At 34.8% G+C, this 18024-nt stretch overlaps 3 protein-coding genes and 1 long non-coding RNA gene across 9 annotated transcripts; 2 read left to right on the forward strand and 2 right to left on the reverse strand.

Moving 5' to 3' along the window:
• Nucleotides 1–2133: 2133 nt before the first annotated feature.
• On the reverse strand, nt 2134–5076 carry LOC111017303 (inactive rhomboid protein). 2 transcript variants are annotated; one of them, XM_022293015.2, is made up of 6 exons: nt 4625–5076; nt 3696–3908; nt 3464–3607; nt 3187–3306; nt 3008–3094; nt 2134–2907 (listed from the first exon to the last, which is right to left on the reverse strand). In XM_022293015.2, the coding sequence occupies exons 1-6, from the start codon at nt 4973–4975 to the stop codon at nt 2467–2469; spliced, it is 1356 nt and encodes a 451-aa protein (XP_022148707.1). In that variant the 5' UTR covers nt 4976–5076; the 3' UTR covers nt 2134–2466. The 2 variants fall into 2 exon arrangements, with proteins under 2 accessions (XP_022148707.1, XP_022148706.1); XM_022293014.2 differs by having other exon boundaries at nt 3464–3610.
• Nucleotides 5077–6715: 1639 nt separating this feature from the next.
• Nucleotides 6716–8855, reverse strand: LOC111017368 (transcription factor bHLH122). Of its 5 annotated transcripts, none has more exons than XM_022293109.2 (6): nt 8110–8852; nt 7954–8024; nt 7433–7558; nt 7277–7342; nt 7138–7206; nt 6716–7039 (listed from the first exon to the last, which is right to left on the reverse strand). In XM_022293109.2, exons 1-6 carry the CDS (start codon nt 8582–8584, stop codon nt 6968–6970), a joined length of 879 nt encoding a protein of 292 aa, XP_022148801.1. In that variant the 5' UTR covers nt 8585–8852; the 3' UTR covers nt 6716–6967. The 5 variants fall into 5 exon arrangements, 4 of the variants coding, with proteins under 4 accessions (XP_022148801.1, XP_022148802.1, XP_087976666.1 ...); XM_022293110.2 differs by having other exon boundaries at nt 7954–8021; nt 8110–8849; XR_015789221.1 differs by having other exon boundaries at nt 6969–7039; nt 7277–7356; nt 8110–8854.
• Nucleotides 8856–9052: 197 nt separating this feature from the next.
• LOC148212629 (uncharacterized) lies at nt 9053–10240 on the forward strand. Its single transcript, XR_015789222.1, has 2 exons — nt 9053–9695; nt 10060–10240. It is a non-coding gene; the product is annotated as an uncharacterized LOC148212629 (long non-coding RNA).
• Nucleotides 10241–16347: 6107 nt separating this feature from the next.
• Nucleotides 16348–17821, forward strand: LOC148212630 (uncharacterized). Its single transcript, XM_088121277.1, has one exon. The coding sequence runs from the start codon at nt 16469–16471 to the stop codon at nt 17564–17566; it is 1098 nt and encodes a 365-aa protein (XP_087977403.1). The 5' UTR covers nt 16348–16468; the 3' UTR covers nt 17567–17821.
• The last annotated feature ends 203 nt before the right edge of the window (nt 17822–18024 follow it).

Here is an 18024-nt window from a genome sequence, read left to right on the forward strand (position 1 = left end):
TACATAATCCTTTTTAAAAACAAAACTTATAATTAGAGTATTAAATTTCCATCCATATGTAAACACGTGTTCATAATATTAATAATTATAACTTATTAAAAAGTGTGGAATGATTAAGTGTTAATTTAAATATTTACTATGCCAAACCGAGCATAGCTCAAATGGTTAAGGCACCTATCTCTGATTAGAAGGTCAATATCGATGTTTCATCATCAATTAACAATTCTATCCAATTGAGATCTCGTTTATTACCGGAAACATTACTTCAAGGAATTATCTTTTAAAGAAAAAAAATCCTGAATTTATTACGAGAATATTTTCATTAAAAAAAGAGTTAAAAAGAAAAAAGTGTTGTAAAGTGGTTTTGGAGATCGGAGGAAAAGTCAAAAAGTAATTTTTTGAGATGTGAAAGGGAGCAGCTCCAATTTTATTGGCCGCCATGACGATATCAACTGACGTGTCCCAATCAAATAACACGTAATCAAAATGCTAACATTGTTTCTTAGTGAGAGAACTCAATCTCAAAAATATCTTTTTCCCCTTGTCTTCTTTCAATTTCTCATCTTTAGAAACTTTTAATTCTATACTTATTAATTTTCTTTTTCGATCAAATTTTATTATAAATGTTACCAGAATGGTTGGTTGTCAATAAAGTATTTTTTTCACGAGTCTATTTCTTATTTATTATATTATCACATATTTTGAGTGGGATAAATTATTATTGTCGGCCCAAAACCTGTGAGAAGAGAAATAGAATTAATGAACTAGTATGCATATTTATGTAGGCAGTGCTATAATTTCAAATGTTTGATTCTCTTATAATTTCTCTCGGATGCAAACTGTGATATAAGGACTAATGAAAGTTGACGAGTTTGTTCTCCGATCGATGAGACGGGCACCTAAGTACTTAGCTTTGAGTTTGTTGAATATCTTTAGCTTGTTGATGACGAAGAGAAGATTTAATTCTTAAAGTCTCGTAGTATTTGATTCTTCAAGTCTTATGAATTCTTATCGGAAGGTTTTGAATTCTCTTGGCTCTGGATCCGACCTCTTCTGAAGGTTCTCAAATGAGAAGTGACTCCTTTATTTATAGGGTGTAATGAGTCTTATATGAGCCTTTTTCTCATGGGCTTGATGGATTGAGTCCAATCTCCACATGAACTGATCTAATTATCTGATATCATCGGATGATCGATCATCAAAAGACACGTTGCATAATATTATTTTGTTGATTTAAAAATTAATTTGAAAACATCTGTAAGTTTGTAATTGCTACCAAATATAATTTCTTTATTTTTTTAAATAATGATGTTACGTTGATAATTGGCAAAATTTTATTATTCAACCATTATATTTTTGGTTTTATAAGTAAAGATATTATTAAATTAAGATGAGTCGTGTTTCTAACTTAGTTAATGCAGACTAATTCAACCGGTTAAGACATTTACATCCGACTAGAAGACTGTGAGTTGGAATCTCTCACAACCACACGTGTTGTATTAAAAAAAAAACTTAGTTAATGCAATATTTTTCGTTTTTTTTAAATACGAAGTTAATGCAATATATGGGCAAAACTATAAAATTTGGTTATATATATTTATAAGCATATTAGGTCAACTTTGGGTTAGTAGTATTAATAATATGACTAAATAAACATGATTTGAAAATATAGGAACAAAATTTATTATTTATTATTTATTTATATACTTTTAATTGAAATTATAAGGGATGCATTTATTAGTTTCTTTAAAATTAAGATAGAAAATTACATAAAATATATCAACAAAAATATCAAAACCAGTAAAAAAAAACCCAAAATTTAGCACAAAATCAAATAGCAAAAGGATATTCAAATTCACATGGAAGGTCTCAACAGAAAGAACCAAAACAAACATCAACATCAACGCCAACAACAATATTAATACTGACAAATTAGCAATTAAATAAAAGAAGTTATTAATTTAATAAAATGTATGATTCAATCAAATGGAATTAAAATGATGAAATTAAATTAAACTATATAAGCCGTGTAAAGTATACAAAAATTTCAACCTAAATTAGGACTCCTTGTTGTTTTCCTTCTCAAGAAAATCCCCAGAAGCAGCCACCAATTTGGACTTAGAAGAGACCGAGTTATAAAATCACACAACTTTAATTTAATTTAGTAATTTACCACTACAAATGTCTCACAATTTTGTGCATCTATGTGCGTCTACATTATATATTCTCCCTTCTCCATCTCCTCCCCATATTTACCTAATCAAAGACTTTAAAATATGAATGCATATCAACAGTACACAACTTCTGGTATAGCCATTCACAATTATTTTCCCAAAAGAACCCAACAAATTATGCTTCACCATCCTCATTAATTCATTACCAGAAACCCATCTTCTCCAATGTGTCATATTCTATGTCTAACATAATTTTCAAACTTCATAGCTGTAGTATTATGTATGATGCTTACTAGATATTTCTCTTTCGTTGAGGTGTGTTGTCCTTGGCCACTGCAGTTTGAAAGCGTCTTCTGATATTTGTGGAATCGCCACTGGCACGTACCGGTACCGCCTCCCCCCTTTGCCTGGATGTCGACGTAACTCCTGCCTTTCGATTGTTCATCGAAATTTCTTTTAGAGGGGCTGCCATCTGAGATTGTGAGCGAGAATCTGGTGTTGTGGGTTTCTTCTTAGTTGCTGATTTCTGGGTTCTTATCAAACAAGGCTCGCTGTTTTGGACATGATGAATCCCCTGCTTTCTTGTGGGTGGGCAACAATCTGAGTCGGAAGATGAAGGACTGCTGCTGCTCTCCATGTCGTAGAGAAGGTTATCGGTCATGTGTGGGATTGGTTGGATGTCCGAATTTGATGCACACGAAGAGGGTCTCCGCAGCCTCGTCAATTGAACAACCTGGGTTTAATTTCATCCAGTTTTTGTCATCTCCTTTCGTAATCAAACACAATTAAAACTTGCAAAAATTTAAAATTGATGCCCTGTTTCTGTTTGGTACCTTCTGTTCAAGAACCACCATGTCCTTTTTTAGTTTTGAAATTATCATGTTCTTCCGACGAATGATGTCTTCCAACTCTGAGATCCTCTGGGGTGATGGGAAACACAAGAAAGTTCATTAGAGGATAAAAATCGAAGGCCAGGGGGGGAAAATTTAAGAGCAGAGAAATGTTATGTTACCTGTGAACCAGAAACCTCAGACGAGTGGAGTAAGGTAGTGAGTTCCTTGATGGTTGCGTCTTTCTCGTCACAATCTTTCTTCAGAAATAACATATCTTGTTCGATTGATAAGGTGTTCATCTGTAAAGAATATTTTAAAAGCATAAAAACATCATCTCGTAACATTTGGAACTCACTAAAGAATGGTCCAATTTGTACAATAAATGCTGCCACAGTATGATATTTTGAATTCAGGTAGAATCTGAGGCAGATAAAACAATTAACATATTGGACTGACCTGTATATCAGCAGCAGAAGTGACACTGGAAGCCCAATCTGATAAATCAGACATTCTACGCTCCTCTTGCTCTGCTTCATTCATGAGTGGAATTTTATATTGTAGCATCTCTGCCCCGCAACAGGGTTTTGTCGCTGTGTTACCCTGCTGAAAACGAAACAAAAATAGACAAAATAAGGGAAACTGAGTTCATAATTTTCAAAGCAACAGTAAAATTTTTTATTGTTTTTACCTCCAAACCATTGAACAAATTGAGATGCTCATCACAAAGCCAACAACCACAATCAACAAACTTAATTTTTTCGTGGCCAAAGGCTCCAGAGTCTGCCAAATCAGCATTCTTCTTCAAAGCCATGTCTTCCTCAGTTCCAGATTTATCCTTAACGGGATTGACTTGATCACATAGATCATCAAGCTTCTGCTGCATGCTTAGAAGCACTTGGTCCTGGTTATTTTGCAAACACGAATAATTTTAATAAGAAAAATAACCCACATAGCTCATTAACTTCAAGATTCCCATACTCAAGTACAGCAGGATAAAACAATCAGATACCCTCACGGAATCACTGTAAGCAACTGGGCAATTCTTGAATTAAACAAAAAGACATGTTAGCTTACAGAAAACTCCCCTGGTTCAAAAATTTCAAATTAGAAGCAGAAACCATAAAGTGAGCAATTAGTTTAACCACCAATGAACTCTTTATAATAAATTTTGAGATATGCTAGAAAAGACATATGGGGCCAGTCAATTGGGACAGTAAAGCTAGTGCTGATGGTATGAAATTGTAAACACATAATTTTGAAATGATTAAAACTAGTGGGAAAACTTAGAAACATTATTACAGAAAAAAAAAACTGTAGAAAAAAATTTCATTTATTACCCATGTAATTTTAATTTTTAGGAGCTTCAATGGATTATTCAAAATCAATTCTATCGGGTACCTGCCGTTATTGGATTACTAGTTCATAAGTACAGTTTTCTTCAATGTGAATTGCGTTTTAAATGGCTCAAATTAGAAGAGGCATAGGAAGAACAAAAAGCCCTAAACCAAGATTTGTGAAGTTGAAAGTTCAAACCCCAGCAATTATAAATCATGTACAGTTTCATTACTACCAGAGAGAGAAGAACAAATTGCAGTTGGATTAAGAAGCCACAAATACCCTAAGTTCCACAGCTTTTTTAAGCTGGCCGATCTGATGGTTCTTCTTGGACTCGGAAACCGCGACGCCGATCACGGCGACTACAAGAAATCGCTCAATGGGGCTGAACAACTGCCAGGCGATGGCTTCGTCTGAGCCCAATCCGCCTCCAATAGATCGAACCGAGCTAGCTTGGTCGGCGTTAAGGAGGCGTCCCTGGAGAGAAACCCAAGATAGTCGCCGGGCGGCGGGGACTGGCGGCCTGGGTAGAGTGAAGTTGCTGGATAGGCGGCGGGATGAAGGCGTAGGAACAGGGGATGCAAAAGACACCAAAGTGGGGAACGATTGGAAAACGTTTTCCTGATCATCCATGGCGGAGAGAAATTCAAAAAAATGTAGTTTCAGCGGAAAAAGAACTACAAATTTTAAATGTGGTCGGGAACTGGAACTGGAACTGGAACTGGAAGGGACTTGGGAAATCGTTTAATTGCAATTTTATATGATTTTTATTTTTTGAATAATATTCAAATTATTCCTTTTGAGAGGGAAAATTCAAAATATATGGTAAGTGAACGTTGGGGTTCAGCGATAAATTTACTTGTTTGTCTTTTTATAAAAGTAAATTTTGCATTATGCTCAATCACTTTAAAAATATATATTTTTCCCAAAAAATATATTTTAGCCATTTACCCAGTTTCCAAAAGAAAAGAAAAGTTGGATTTCGGAATGCATGAAACACAAATGAGAAATTTTAAAATACAAAAATGGGTTTGAAATTAAACTAGTCTATGTAGTTTAAGCTTGAAAAATAAATAAACGATTCTAAAATAAACTAATTTATTAAGTTTATTTCTATTAAAAAAAATCTACTTAGTTTTTCATTTCTCTTGATTATTTTGACAATCTTCCTTATTTTGTCTTTCATAATAAAATAGTTATCACCAACCCATTCTTTTTCTTTATAATTAAGTTAAATTGGCGTTAAATATGGATTGACCTTTTAAATATACCTTAAATAGTTAAATATACTTAATGTAATTAGAACTGAATATACATGCCATAAATGGAACAGGTCAATTTTCTTTTTCTTTTTGATAAATGATAAATTACACTTTTGATATGATTTTTTTTTTTTGGAAATCACTGTTGATATGAATTGATATCACATTGACATTTTTTTGAGACATTGACATATCAATTTAAAATGGATACAACTCTAATTAAATTGGTTAAGATATTACTTATTTCTCCACCAACTACTACTTAAGGTTAAAATTCTCCAATTTTATGAACTAAAAAACAAAAATGATTAATTCAATGGAGAAATAACCAACTTAAAAAAATTGTTTTAATCACCAAACTAATCATTAGACGATACTATCGTCATAATATATTTTTTTAACTTTTAGTTTGAATACCTAAATGACGCTAGTTATTGTACACCGTGCCTTTATAAGAAATTAAGAATAAGAAATTCAAAGTGAAAACGAGCATAATTTAATAGTAATTGTCATATATTTCCAACCATAAGGTTGTGAGTTCTATCTCCCACCCCCACATGTTGTATCAAATAAAAGATCTTTTGCCCCCATCGAGTCTTAATCAAATACATTATTATTATGAGATATATGTTAGTAGATTTATTTTGTGTGACCAACATATAATAGTGACGATTTCTTTTAGTACAACGAATATGAGGATGGGAGACTGGACCTCGGACTTGTAAAAAAAGAATGAGATGTCCTAACTATTTTTGTTGGCAATGTGATGACAACTAACTTTATAGATATATATTGTGTTTATGTATAATGACATTATGATGAAAATATATTGGGTGAACAATGTTGTTAATTGATAATACAATGTTTTGGGTTTGGGCCCTCTTAAATTTTACCTATTTTTCATTTCCCACCAATAATGATTGTGCATTTTAGTATAATGATTAACGAGGTTACATTATCTAATTTGTAATGCTAATTATGAATGAGTGTGATGGTGTGCCTTCTTGAATGTGAATAATAGGAAAAAAGAAAGAAAAAAGTCTCCCAATCTCTCTCTATAGATATCATTTTCCATTGTTGTTTATCTGAAAAGTATAAGGTTGAGTATGAATTTGTTGTTTAGGTCATCATACCTTTGTTGGTTACTTTTTCTAACAATATATACACTGTGTTTCATGCAGTTTTGTGGGAAGAAAAAGTAAATTAAATGTCCTGTATTTACAAGATATAATTAATTTAGAAACAATCAATATTTGCATCAAGTCAAGAAGTTAGAACGTTATAATCAGCCATTTATACACATTTTATATCTTGATTACGCACTTGTTGGAAATCTTTCTACCCTTCTCATGTTGCAAAATAATCACAACATACTAGTATTTTGTTGCAGCTGCTTGTTTGAGCATCTACAGTTTTGATGATTATTTGATAGTGTCTGAAAAAATAAAAGCAATAATTAGAGTTAATTAAAAAGGGCCAAGTTTCGTTTATAAATAATATATAATTGGAAGTTTAGATTGGTGAGTCACATACCTGAACTTGTTTCTGAAGGCACTTTATGTAGTCAATAGCCAAATCCAACATTTCTGATGTATTTGCTTGCTGCATAATAAACAAGGCAAGATGCATAACTATTTTCACACCATCAAATTCAAAGAAACAGATCAATTACCCTATCCATATTGGGCACAAGTTGTTGTAATTTCCTCATCCTCTCGCTGATTCTTGTTCGCCTAACCTGCCTCCATCCCTCTACGAGTTTAGTAGTGATTTAATATAGTATGTACTTTTTTTTGTTTAACATTAATAATTCACGTGTTGGGCTCACTCGCTCAGCTATGCTTCTAGGGTGAGTTGCACAGCCCCGCTTGGCACGGATTTTGCAGGGTACAGAATCTGATAAGTGGAGAAAAGCTGGACCCAACATAGGACCTTGATTTCTGGCTTTCATATGCTGTTCAAATTGTACTCATTAACGAAACATAATTCCCGTATTGAAAATTATTAATATTCATGGGTTATATCTCAAAATCAATTTGTAAGGAGAGAGGTAGTCAAATTATATTATAAATGGTTATTGGTCACTTTATCTTTTCAATATGAGATCTTGTGTTTTGAGTTCACCAATCTTGATCAGATCGAATCGAATACTCGTTCGAACTTGTACTCTGATACCGTATTTATATTCATAAATTCTATCTCAGAACTAATTGACAATGAAAGAAGTAACCCAATTATATTATAAAACTGTGTTAGATATCCCATCTTTTCAAGCTTTCACAAAAATCAGTCCCAATTCCTGTTGGCTATTCCTGTTCAATTATATTGGTTTATAAAGTAGAAAGTCACCTGATTTTGGGACTTGGATAGCATAATGATGTCCGTGTCTGTATCCTCCCAATTCTCAAACGGGAACCCTGCTAATTAAATAATTGCAGCATTCGCCAAAAAAAAAAATAAAAAAATAAAGGACAAAAAATAAGATTAATATTAGGATTTAATTACCAGTTTCAATTTCAAGGTTGATGTGGGACAGCAACTGTGCAGGTGAACTGCTCTGCCGAACAAGGCTGCAATTACCGCCCATTTCCATTGAATAACTATCTTCCCTCCTCAAATTAATGCTCTTATTTGGCAAAGGGGGTTTCCATTGATTTTGGTTCAAAACAGATGTGTAACGCTTCATATTGCTCTGTTTCTGAATTACGTCCTCCGCTTGGCTTTTCACCGTCGGCGGCACTGCTACAATTTGTTGCGCGCCGCTCCCGCTGGTCATAAATTGTGCGAAGATTCGCTCCGTCTCCGGACTCGACGGCCTACTCACGAATTGCTCGCACAATTTCCGGTCGACGACGCTGGTGAAGTACGAGCTCGGCGCCGATTGGTACCGAGTCAACCCGGAGTTTGTCTGCCGGTGGTGGAGTTCGTACTGGTCATCGTGGAGAAGACGGTGATGTTTTTGCTGAATATCCGACTCCATGAATCAGGGCCCCCGAGATCTTGCTTTCTTTGAAAACTGCGGCGAAGATTTCAGAATAGAATAGTTGTTGTTGGAAATTTCACTTTCCAAAAACGGCACTCGAATGCTAATATCGTCTTTATTCAACAATTAATAATTATACTGGTATCTCCGCCACTTGTAGCCTCGGCGGGCGGCGTTGGGCGACGGCGGTCTTCGCCGGAGTGCGGCTGCTCGTACAATAAAACAGAGAAAGAGGAACGTAAGTGTGGTACTTCTCTGATTTCTTCCGTCCCTCTAGTTCGGTTATATTGCCCTTTGTGGCGTCCGATTATTTGGCTTTTTCTTATCTTCTTTTTACTTTTCAAGAATCTACTTCTTCTTTTTTTTTTTTTTTTTTTTTTAAATTTATAAAGAATCTACTAAAATATTCAATGTTGCAAATTTACTGGAGAAGGATTCTAAAAAAATTATAAAATTTGACAATTAAATCAGCTGAGCTAATGAGTTTTTAAACTTCTTTTATGGTTTGTCCATTTTCGATTCTTGTTTGTTTCAAAATGGTCGTTATATTTAAAATGTTATAATGAATTTAATACACAAACTTTCTTCTCTTTTATATTTTAATAATACTTTTTTTAAAAAGAAGAGTCATATGTTTTGTAACTTTAATTTTTCTATACAATTTAAGTTCATGCTACATAGACCTTGACTTGTTAATATTGTGGACCAAAGATCTTTTTTAATATGTTTGATTGTGATTTTCAAGGAAAGACAAACTTATCCCCATCTTAAGCAATTTATAATTTATATTTCTTTTGAAGTTAATCTCATAAGTAACGTAGAGTTTTGTATATAATAAAAAAAGAAATGGTCCAATTTACTCAATTCTATTTAATTTCTTCCTATGGAGGAAAAAAAAAACATTCCCTACCATAGTATTCCAATTATCAAAATAGAATTCGGATGAAATTTAATTTTTATTCGCAAACTGTATAAATATTTATGCGATTGAAGGTTGAACTAAAAAGTCTCCTCGATGATAAGATCAATCTCCATCAAATACATGTGGCAGTTTTATTAAGAAGATGGATAACTTCAAGAGATGAGTTGAATTTCACTTGTATGGCACGTACGTTTTTCTTTTTCCTCTCCTACAATTCTAGACCTTCGCACACCTAATTAGCGTTAGATGTAGTTTTGAAACATGGATCCAGTATAAGAGGTTTCCAGCTAAGAGATTGTAGTGTTTTGGTTGAGATTGTTAGGATGGATGATAGTGATACACAGAATTGATATATTAGTTTTGAGTTGAAACACAGAGTAAGAAATTGAGTATAGAAAATTGGGTAGAAGGAAAAAAGGGAAATAGGAAAGTGGGTTTGGTAGTGGTTAAGGGGTAGTGGGCAGTGAGAGGGAAAATGGGGAATCTGGGCTTTGTAAGTGAATACACAATACACTTCACAGATTCCCATATTCCATATTCCATATTGCAGAAGCAGAAAGTAGAAAGCAGAAAGCAGGGTGGGAGATGCGGTGGAAGCCACAACACAACACAACACACTCGTTCATGTACAGAGTACAGCCAAACCAACCAACCTTCTTTGCCCAATTGGAGTTCCTTATAATATTCATTACTTCCCGTTTTTGGAATACCAATAAAACCCACATTCTTTCCTTTTTTGTCCCATCCAATCATGCTTTTTCCTTTCCATTCCATTTTATTATATCTATACCAATATTTTTGTCTATCATATTTGAAATACGTCTTCTCTTTAGTCTCTAAACTTAAAAAAAAAAAAAAAAGAAGAGATATTTTTGGTCATTGAAATTGGTAAAATAGTTCTAAATGTTCTCTAAGATACTTTTACAATTAGCTGACTCACGTGCAGTTAAATTTTGTATATTATGTTAATTTAATAAAATCTTTTATTGTGATTAAACTTTCCATCTCCTTCTCCTCCTCTCATTCTTGTTGCTCTGTCACTGGTCATGGCCAATGGTTGAACTCAACCATATGTGTATTTCCTGATTTGGGAAGACGAACTTTAAATTTAAAGTATCTAAGGAATCTGTTAGAATCATGAACTAAAAATATTTTAGGGACTAAATAGTTCTAAATTTCAGGGAATAATTAAAAATGTATTTGTCCTTGTGTTTGAGAGTGACAGTAGAATGAGTGATTTTGAGAAAAGAGATCGAAGTATAATTGACTTTCCAAAATCACCATTGACTATCCAAGTGATACTTTAAAAATCAATTTAAAGTGATTTTAAACTTTTCTAAAATCAATTTTGGAGTCCCATGTAATCTCTCCTCCCCACAACTTCAGTTCAGCCCAACATACACTATGGGCTCTTTTGGCTGAAACTGGGCCGTGGGCTTCCAAACGCCTTTCTATTACTGGCTTCGGCCCATCCCACTGGCACCTTGTTGGGCGGAAGTTAGTTAATGGCATTCTATTGACTCATCTGAATCTTGCCATTGAGAGTTGAGTGGCTCATTTCCTTTTATTCTTCCACAATCTTTCTCAATCCTTCAAATTCTCTCTCCCTTTCCATACTCATTTTTACATTTTACCAATACTCAATTTGCCTTTTATCCATTTAAACACTTTTTTTTTTCCTTTTTTTCAGAAATGAAAAACTACATTTTATAAACAATTGGGAAAATGGGTTTGTTCTGCTTCTGAAAGTAATGGGAACGGTAAGATTATTTCCAATGAAAATAAATAATTAGAACCTCATTTGATAACGTAATATAGAATCTAAAACCAACCAAACCAATTAAAAACAAAAGTACAAGGCCAAATTATACCACTTTGACTTGTTTCAAATGTAATAAACCTTGAGATGCCAAAAATTATTAGAAGAACAAGATAAAAGAGACACATTAATTGAAGAATTATTATTATTATTAAAGCAGGTGAATGAGGGTATTGAACTGGCAAACATGATGCATTATTGAACATGCATACATATTATTTATGTATATGTAATTAGCGTAATTTTGGGTTGAAAAATGAATTAAAATGCTTACATTACACATTAATGTTTATTCGTTTAGAATCTTGACCCCTCCCAGTCCCGGAATTGTTGGAATCCTCCTCACTCCTTCCCCTCGTCCTCATCTCTTCTCTAATTCAATAATTAAATACTTATTCTCAAATATGTGTCACTCCAATTTATTATTATTATTATTATTTTAATGGTGAAAAATTTGAAATCCTCCTATTCTTTCTATTACTACTTAGAGAAAAAAGACCATTTATTGGTACTGGCTTTGCAAGATTTTAAGGGGTCTTTTTTTTTTTTTTTTTTTTTTAAATGCATCGAGTTACTTTTCTTCATTTAGGATGTTTTGTTTATTTTTGTTAAATATTAGTGGTCTCCGTTTCGAAACTCTTATACTGATTATCATATAATAACTTTTCTTGTAATAATTTTTAGCATATATATATATAAGACAAATTAAATATTGATTAATTATTGAATTATATGGTGGGCAAAGAAAAGATTAGGTAAATATATAATATATTATCCGAGTATGATAACAGACAAGAAAAAATTGGAAATTCGAAACCTGGATCTCCTTCTCCTTTCATCTGCTGTCCTAATTGGGTCATTGTGTTTGGTTTGGCAGATCTCTCCACATGCATTCCCACATGCATATATACAAAACTTAACAAACGCCCCCTAAACTAATCCAAATTTACAATATTCTACACCATCTTAAAACGCAGCCCTGGTTGCCGTTTCACTCGGTCTACCTCAATACAGCTGCCTATCGATATCTATTTTGGTCGTCTATTTCAAACCAATTTAATTAATTAATCAATTATCCAACGACATGCGAGATCTTAGTTCAGAAACATATATTATAAGAAATAACTATACCTTCCAAGCTAATCCATCTCTTAGATCATCGTTTACATCTCTAACTTGAGAAACTAGAGAAACTAGTTAATACATATTTCAATCTGACGTATGTCTAAGTTTGTCCCATCCAAATTCAATAGAGCTCAAATTAAAATTGTTTTTCACTCCATGGTGCAATTTCGTCATCTTATTTATATATATATGTATATTTAAATGTGTAACCATTACTATTGTTATTATGAAATACGAAATAAAAATACCATTGTTTTTATTACTATTCTTATATTTGCCATGTTAAAAATACAAATGACTGTTGAGAAGGAAAATACTTTACTTAGCTCCTTAGTGGTGATGATGAATCTTGCCCTCACCACTATTAAATGTTTGATAACTAAGAGAGAGAAATGCAAAAATAGAGTACACTTTTCTAAAAAAATTAATGAGTTGTCAAACATAGGGGCGGTGATAAGGAGCCTAATATTTTCCAATTAAGATAGGAATGCAAAAGGTATTCGTGAAAACTATGTCGGTTGCGTGATAGGTATCAATCAAGTGTACATAATCCCCATAAAATTAGGCAATTACTTCCATCCCATACCCAATCATAAATGGTGGATGAGTTTGGTCGATTAGAAGTTGATGGTACTCCGAATGATTTCCCAAATTATTTGAGAAAAAATGTATGGCCCCCACCGGAATGTGATCTTCATCGTCAATATAATGTAAATGAAACAGCACCCGCACCCCCTCCTTTTTGTGTACAGAGCCCCTTAGTTTGGCCAAATGAATCAATTAATGCATTTGCATATGGACAAATGGTTCTCTGTTCATTATCCACCCCACTTTTAACTCTCTGATTCCCATATGGGAGACAAAGATTCCACTTCTCTTCAGCCTCCGCTTCCACTGCCCAACTTGATTGAACTACGTACTAATAACATCAATTTATTCAACCATCTATATATATCTTAGGTACCCAGTTTCATTTAATTAGTTGTCAAATGTAATTTTGATTCATCACCCAGTCCCACTTACAGAGAGTTTAATACAGGAATTTGGGGCCTCTCACTTTCTAACTGAAACATGTGGCCTTGAGTTTTGCAGGCCTGATTTATGACTCCAACCTTAACATTAATTAATTCTCATCTCTCTAGCATCAAAATATTAATGCCTAAACTCAACCTCTAGCCTCTAGCCTCTAGCCTCTAGCCTAGCTATACTTACCAGCTGCATGCTTTCCCCCAACTTCCTGTGTCCTACCACTCATTTGTACTTTCATTCCCAAAGTTTATAATCAAAACATACTCATGAATATCTTCAATTTATTACTGCACCAAAATCTTAAGAGTAGAGGCTATATCCATTGTATCACCCCTACTTGATTCATGCCAAACCCACATGTGATTCTATGTCCATTTACCCATTTGTGTCGGGACCACTTCTGCTTATACAATTCTACCGATGCTACGATATTGTCTATTTTAGATATAAACCTTCATGATTTCGCTTTGATTTCATTCAAAATATTTTATTTCCTATTTTTACAAATTAGATTTAGAGAATCATTTATTTAATCTTGGTTAAAAAACGTATTTGGTCCCCGTACTTTCACTAAAATAACTTTTTAAAAGTAACGATTTGGTCTATAAATTTTTAGGTGGGTAACAATTTAGTCCTACGTTAAAGATTTAGCAGAAAATACGATGTAGGATGCAGCTGGATCTGTTTGTGTGCCACGTATGCAGGTTTTAATATAAAAAATAAAATAAAACAATAACGTGGACTCTCATCTCCCAGTACCCACCGTCCGGCTGCCGCGGATGAGTGTTCGAGAACAGCGGAAGAATGGCTAGCTTCGTGACTCCTTCGAAGGTATCAATCTCTTTTTGTTCGTTGGTTTCATGCTGTTTAGTGGCCAAGAAAAACTAAGCGTAGAATAATATCAAGATTTTGCAGATTCTGTTAGGATTTAAGATTTGAGCTGAGTTTTCTCTACCAAATTATGACACATAATTTTTTCTTCTTATTTGTTTTTTAAATTCTTTCTAAATTCATCGCTTATTTTTTATTTATTCATTTTTATTTTTATTTTGTTGGAAGCTTACAACCCCAACTTATATCTCTGGAACTCTTCAATAATTTCAGTTTTAGCATTTTCTTCCTTACAAATAGATCTGAAGGCTCTTTTTTCCTTAATTTTTTTTTCTTTTTTGGGTAATTTAGAGATGGAAGGTTGAAGAGAAGAGGGTTTTTTCAATATTCCAACAACGAGAATCAGAATCTCATTTTTTCAACGCCTCAAAATCACGAGCCACAATTGCGTCCACCAAGACAGAGATCAAACCAAGCGCGGAGAAGAAGCCACTAATGGATGATGGCCAACAGAAAAACAATGGAGCTCTATCGGTGTCCCTAAAAGCACACTTTCATAAAGAAATTTAAGATATGTTCTTAACCAAATTACAGAGTTTTGCAATGAAATAAAGAAAGAGAATGGCAACCATGGTCAGGGAGAAAATGGAATGGTAATTTTCTATAATGTGGATGGAGAAACTTCGGAAGTCCGACCACAGAAATTGATAGATACGTTCCTAATCTGGTTGGTAAAGTGTCTGAAATTTTGGTCGGATAACTCACCGTCAGCCACCACCTTCATCCTCTGCGAAGCGTTGAGTCTTATCTCCACCGCCTTGGGCCCCTCCATGACTCCCCTGAGGCAGTTCTGAATCTCATATTTTCCGCTAAAATGGTGAGGCTGACCATCTTCCCCAGCCAGACGGTGAAGCTAGTAGTCGGTTGGAAGGATGGGACTGTTGGCTTTTTCTTTCTTATTTCTTTTATTAAAGTCTGCATAGGTGGCACATATAGATCCAGCTGGCATCCTACAACGTATTTTCTGTTAAATCTTAACAAAATTTTAATGGCAGTGATTTGTTAACTTCTTAAAACTATAGGTACCAAATCATTTATTTTAAAAATTTAAAGACTAAATCGTTACTTTAATGAAAGTATAGGAACAAATGTGTTTTTTAATCTTTAATCTTTCTTAAATATTAAAAAGTCAATCCAAGAAAGTAATACTCATTTAATGATCTTTTTTAAATATTCTTAACAATTGATTAGGGAAATTAAAAACATTTATGTTAAATATAGTTTGTATTAAAAAAATCAAATGATAATGATGAAAATACTTCTTTAGGTAAAATTCAAAGATTTAACGTACAAATTACGAAATAGATAGTTTAAGCAGGGTTGAAGAATCAACTAAATTGAGGTATAATAACTTTAACAAAATTAAAAGTTAGAATCCCTATCCCACCAAAATGTTAAACTAACAAAAATAGCATACGAAGGAAGAATCTAAATCAAGGCCGGAGATCAATCACATCAGGGTCTTTTTTTTTATTATTATTATTATTATTTTATAATGAGATCTCTGCAGCTTGCCGACCAAAAATATGGGATAAAATCTAAATTAAGACTGCATTTTATAGTCTTTTCACCAGTATCTCAGAACTTTACAAAAAAAAAAAAAAGGTGTCTTATTCATTGATTTGAAATTTCTATAAATCCTTAATATTCAAAGAAAAAAAAGATCCTTAATAGTTAATATTCCCTTGAAAACCGACATATTATTTCTTTTTCTATTAAATTGTTGTTGTGTTAAAAATTTTCACTGTTTTATTTTCCATGAAAAATTTATCTAAATCTTACGCACATAACATCATAGTCATACACATGCAAACTTTTACATAACGCATGTGCCTATGAATGACGTGGAGAAGACGCGATGAAAATTCGATAAAGGACACGAGCATATTTAAAGTGTCATACCCATGTTAGGGGCAAACTCGTCATTATCCACATAGGCACTCCCTTCGATAGGTGTATATATTTGCAGCGTTCGCTCCGATGGCCATGCTTCAGTCTGACCACCTCACCTACCTGACACCCTCATTTAATTCCTCCACAGTTTCCTCTCTCCTCCGCCGTAACTGGATCTCCGACCACCCAACTTCCGATCAAAATGCGCGGTGCCGTTCGGTTTTTACCGGTTTTACTAGTTCTGGCCGTTTGTTCGCCCGTCCATGGTTGCCCGCCTTCAGAAAGGGCCGCTCTACTGGCTTTCAGAGCTGCCCTTCAGGAGTCCTACTTGGGAATCTTCAACTCCTGGACCGGAGACGACTGCTGCAACCGCTGGTACGGCATTAGCTGCGACCCTGTGAACCATCGCGTCGCCGATATTAACCTCCGGGGAGAATCCGAGGATCCTATTTTCGAACGGGCTCACCGTACCGGTTTCATGACCGGTTCCATCTCTCCGGCTATCTGCAAGCTCACTCGCCTCTCCAGCGTAATCATCGCGGACTGGAAGGGCATCACCGGGGAGATTCCGAGGTGTATAACCTCCTTGCTGTTCCTTAGAATCCTTGACCTCATCGGTAACCGTCTCTCTGGCGACCTCCCAGCGGACCTTGGTCGGCTTCGCCGACTCACGGTTCTCAACGTGGCGGACAATTTGATTTCCGGTTCCATTCCGGCGTCGCTCACGGCGCTTCCGAATTTGATGCACCTAGACCTCCGGAACAACAAAATCTCCGGTGCGTTGCCCAGAAATTTCGGGAATATGAGGATGTTGAGCCGGGCATTGCTGAGCCGTAACCAGATCTCCGGTCCACTTCCGGATTCCATCTCCAAGATCTACCGCCTCGCCGACCTGGATCTTTCTCTGAACCAACTCTCCGGTCCAATCCCGGATTCGATAGGAAGAATGGCGGTTCTGGCGACGCTGAATCTGGACGGCAACAAATTCTCTGGAAGCATTCCGGCGAGTCTATTAACCTCCGGCATAAGCAATTTGAATTTAAGCCGGAACGGGCTAACCGGAAACCTGCCGGATGTTTTCGGGCCGAGATCGTACTTCACAGTGCTGGATTTGTCGTACAACAACTTGAAGGGCCCGATTCCGAAATCGGTATCGGAAGCGTCATATATCGGACACTTGGATTTGAGCCACAACCACATGTGTGGGCCCATTCCCAGCGGATCGCCGTTCGATCATCTGGAAGCGGCGTCGTTTGCTTTCAACGACTGTCTCTGTGGGAAGCCGCTCAAAGCTTGTTAGAAGTCCGGCAACAGCAACGGCAACGGCGACGGCGACCGTATAAAATTGATGTCTTGTATTATTATGTAAAAGAGGTGAAAAAACTTTTGCTTTTTAAGTTATTTAACTGATTGATTATCACGATTATAATCTGTGTCAATTCATAGAGGGGAATTTAGTAGCGAGCGCAGTTACAGTGCATGATATTAAAAAAAAAAAAAAAAAAAATCATTGCATTATAAATTATATCGATAGTGGAACAACTGTTGTTTGTTAGTTTGGGCATATTGTTTTTGTTTTTTGTTGGCTTATTATCTTAACTTTTGAATTGGATGATTGAAGTTTTGATGGTCGGTTTGCTAATTTTGCCTCGTTGGAAAAATGTTAAAAATGTCTTTGGATTAAAAGGAGTAATAATTCATAAAAATTTATATCCGACACAAATTACAAATTTGGATTCATAATTGGCACGAGTGTGG

The sequence above is a fragment of the Momordica charantia genome, assembly GCF_013281855.1.
Source record: "Momordica charantia cultivar OHB3-1 chromosome 2 unlocalized genomic scaffold, Mcharantia_2.0 BLBB01000002.1, whole genome shotgun sequence".
Taxonomy (NCBI): domain Eukaryota; kingdom Viridiplantae; phylum Streptophyta; class Magnoliopsida; order Cucurbitales; family Cucurbitaceae; genus Momordica; species Momordica charantia.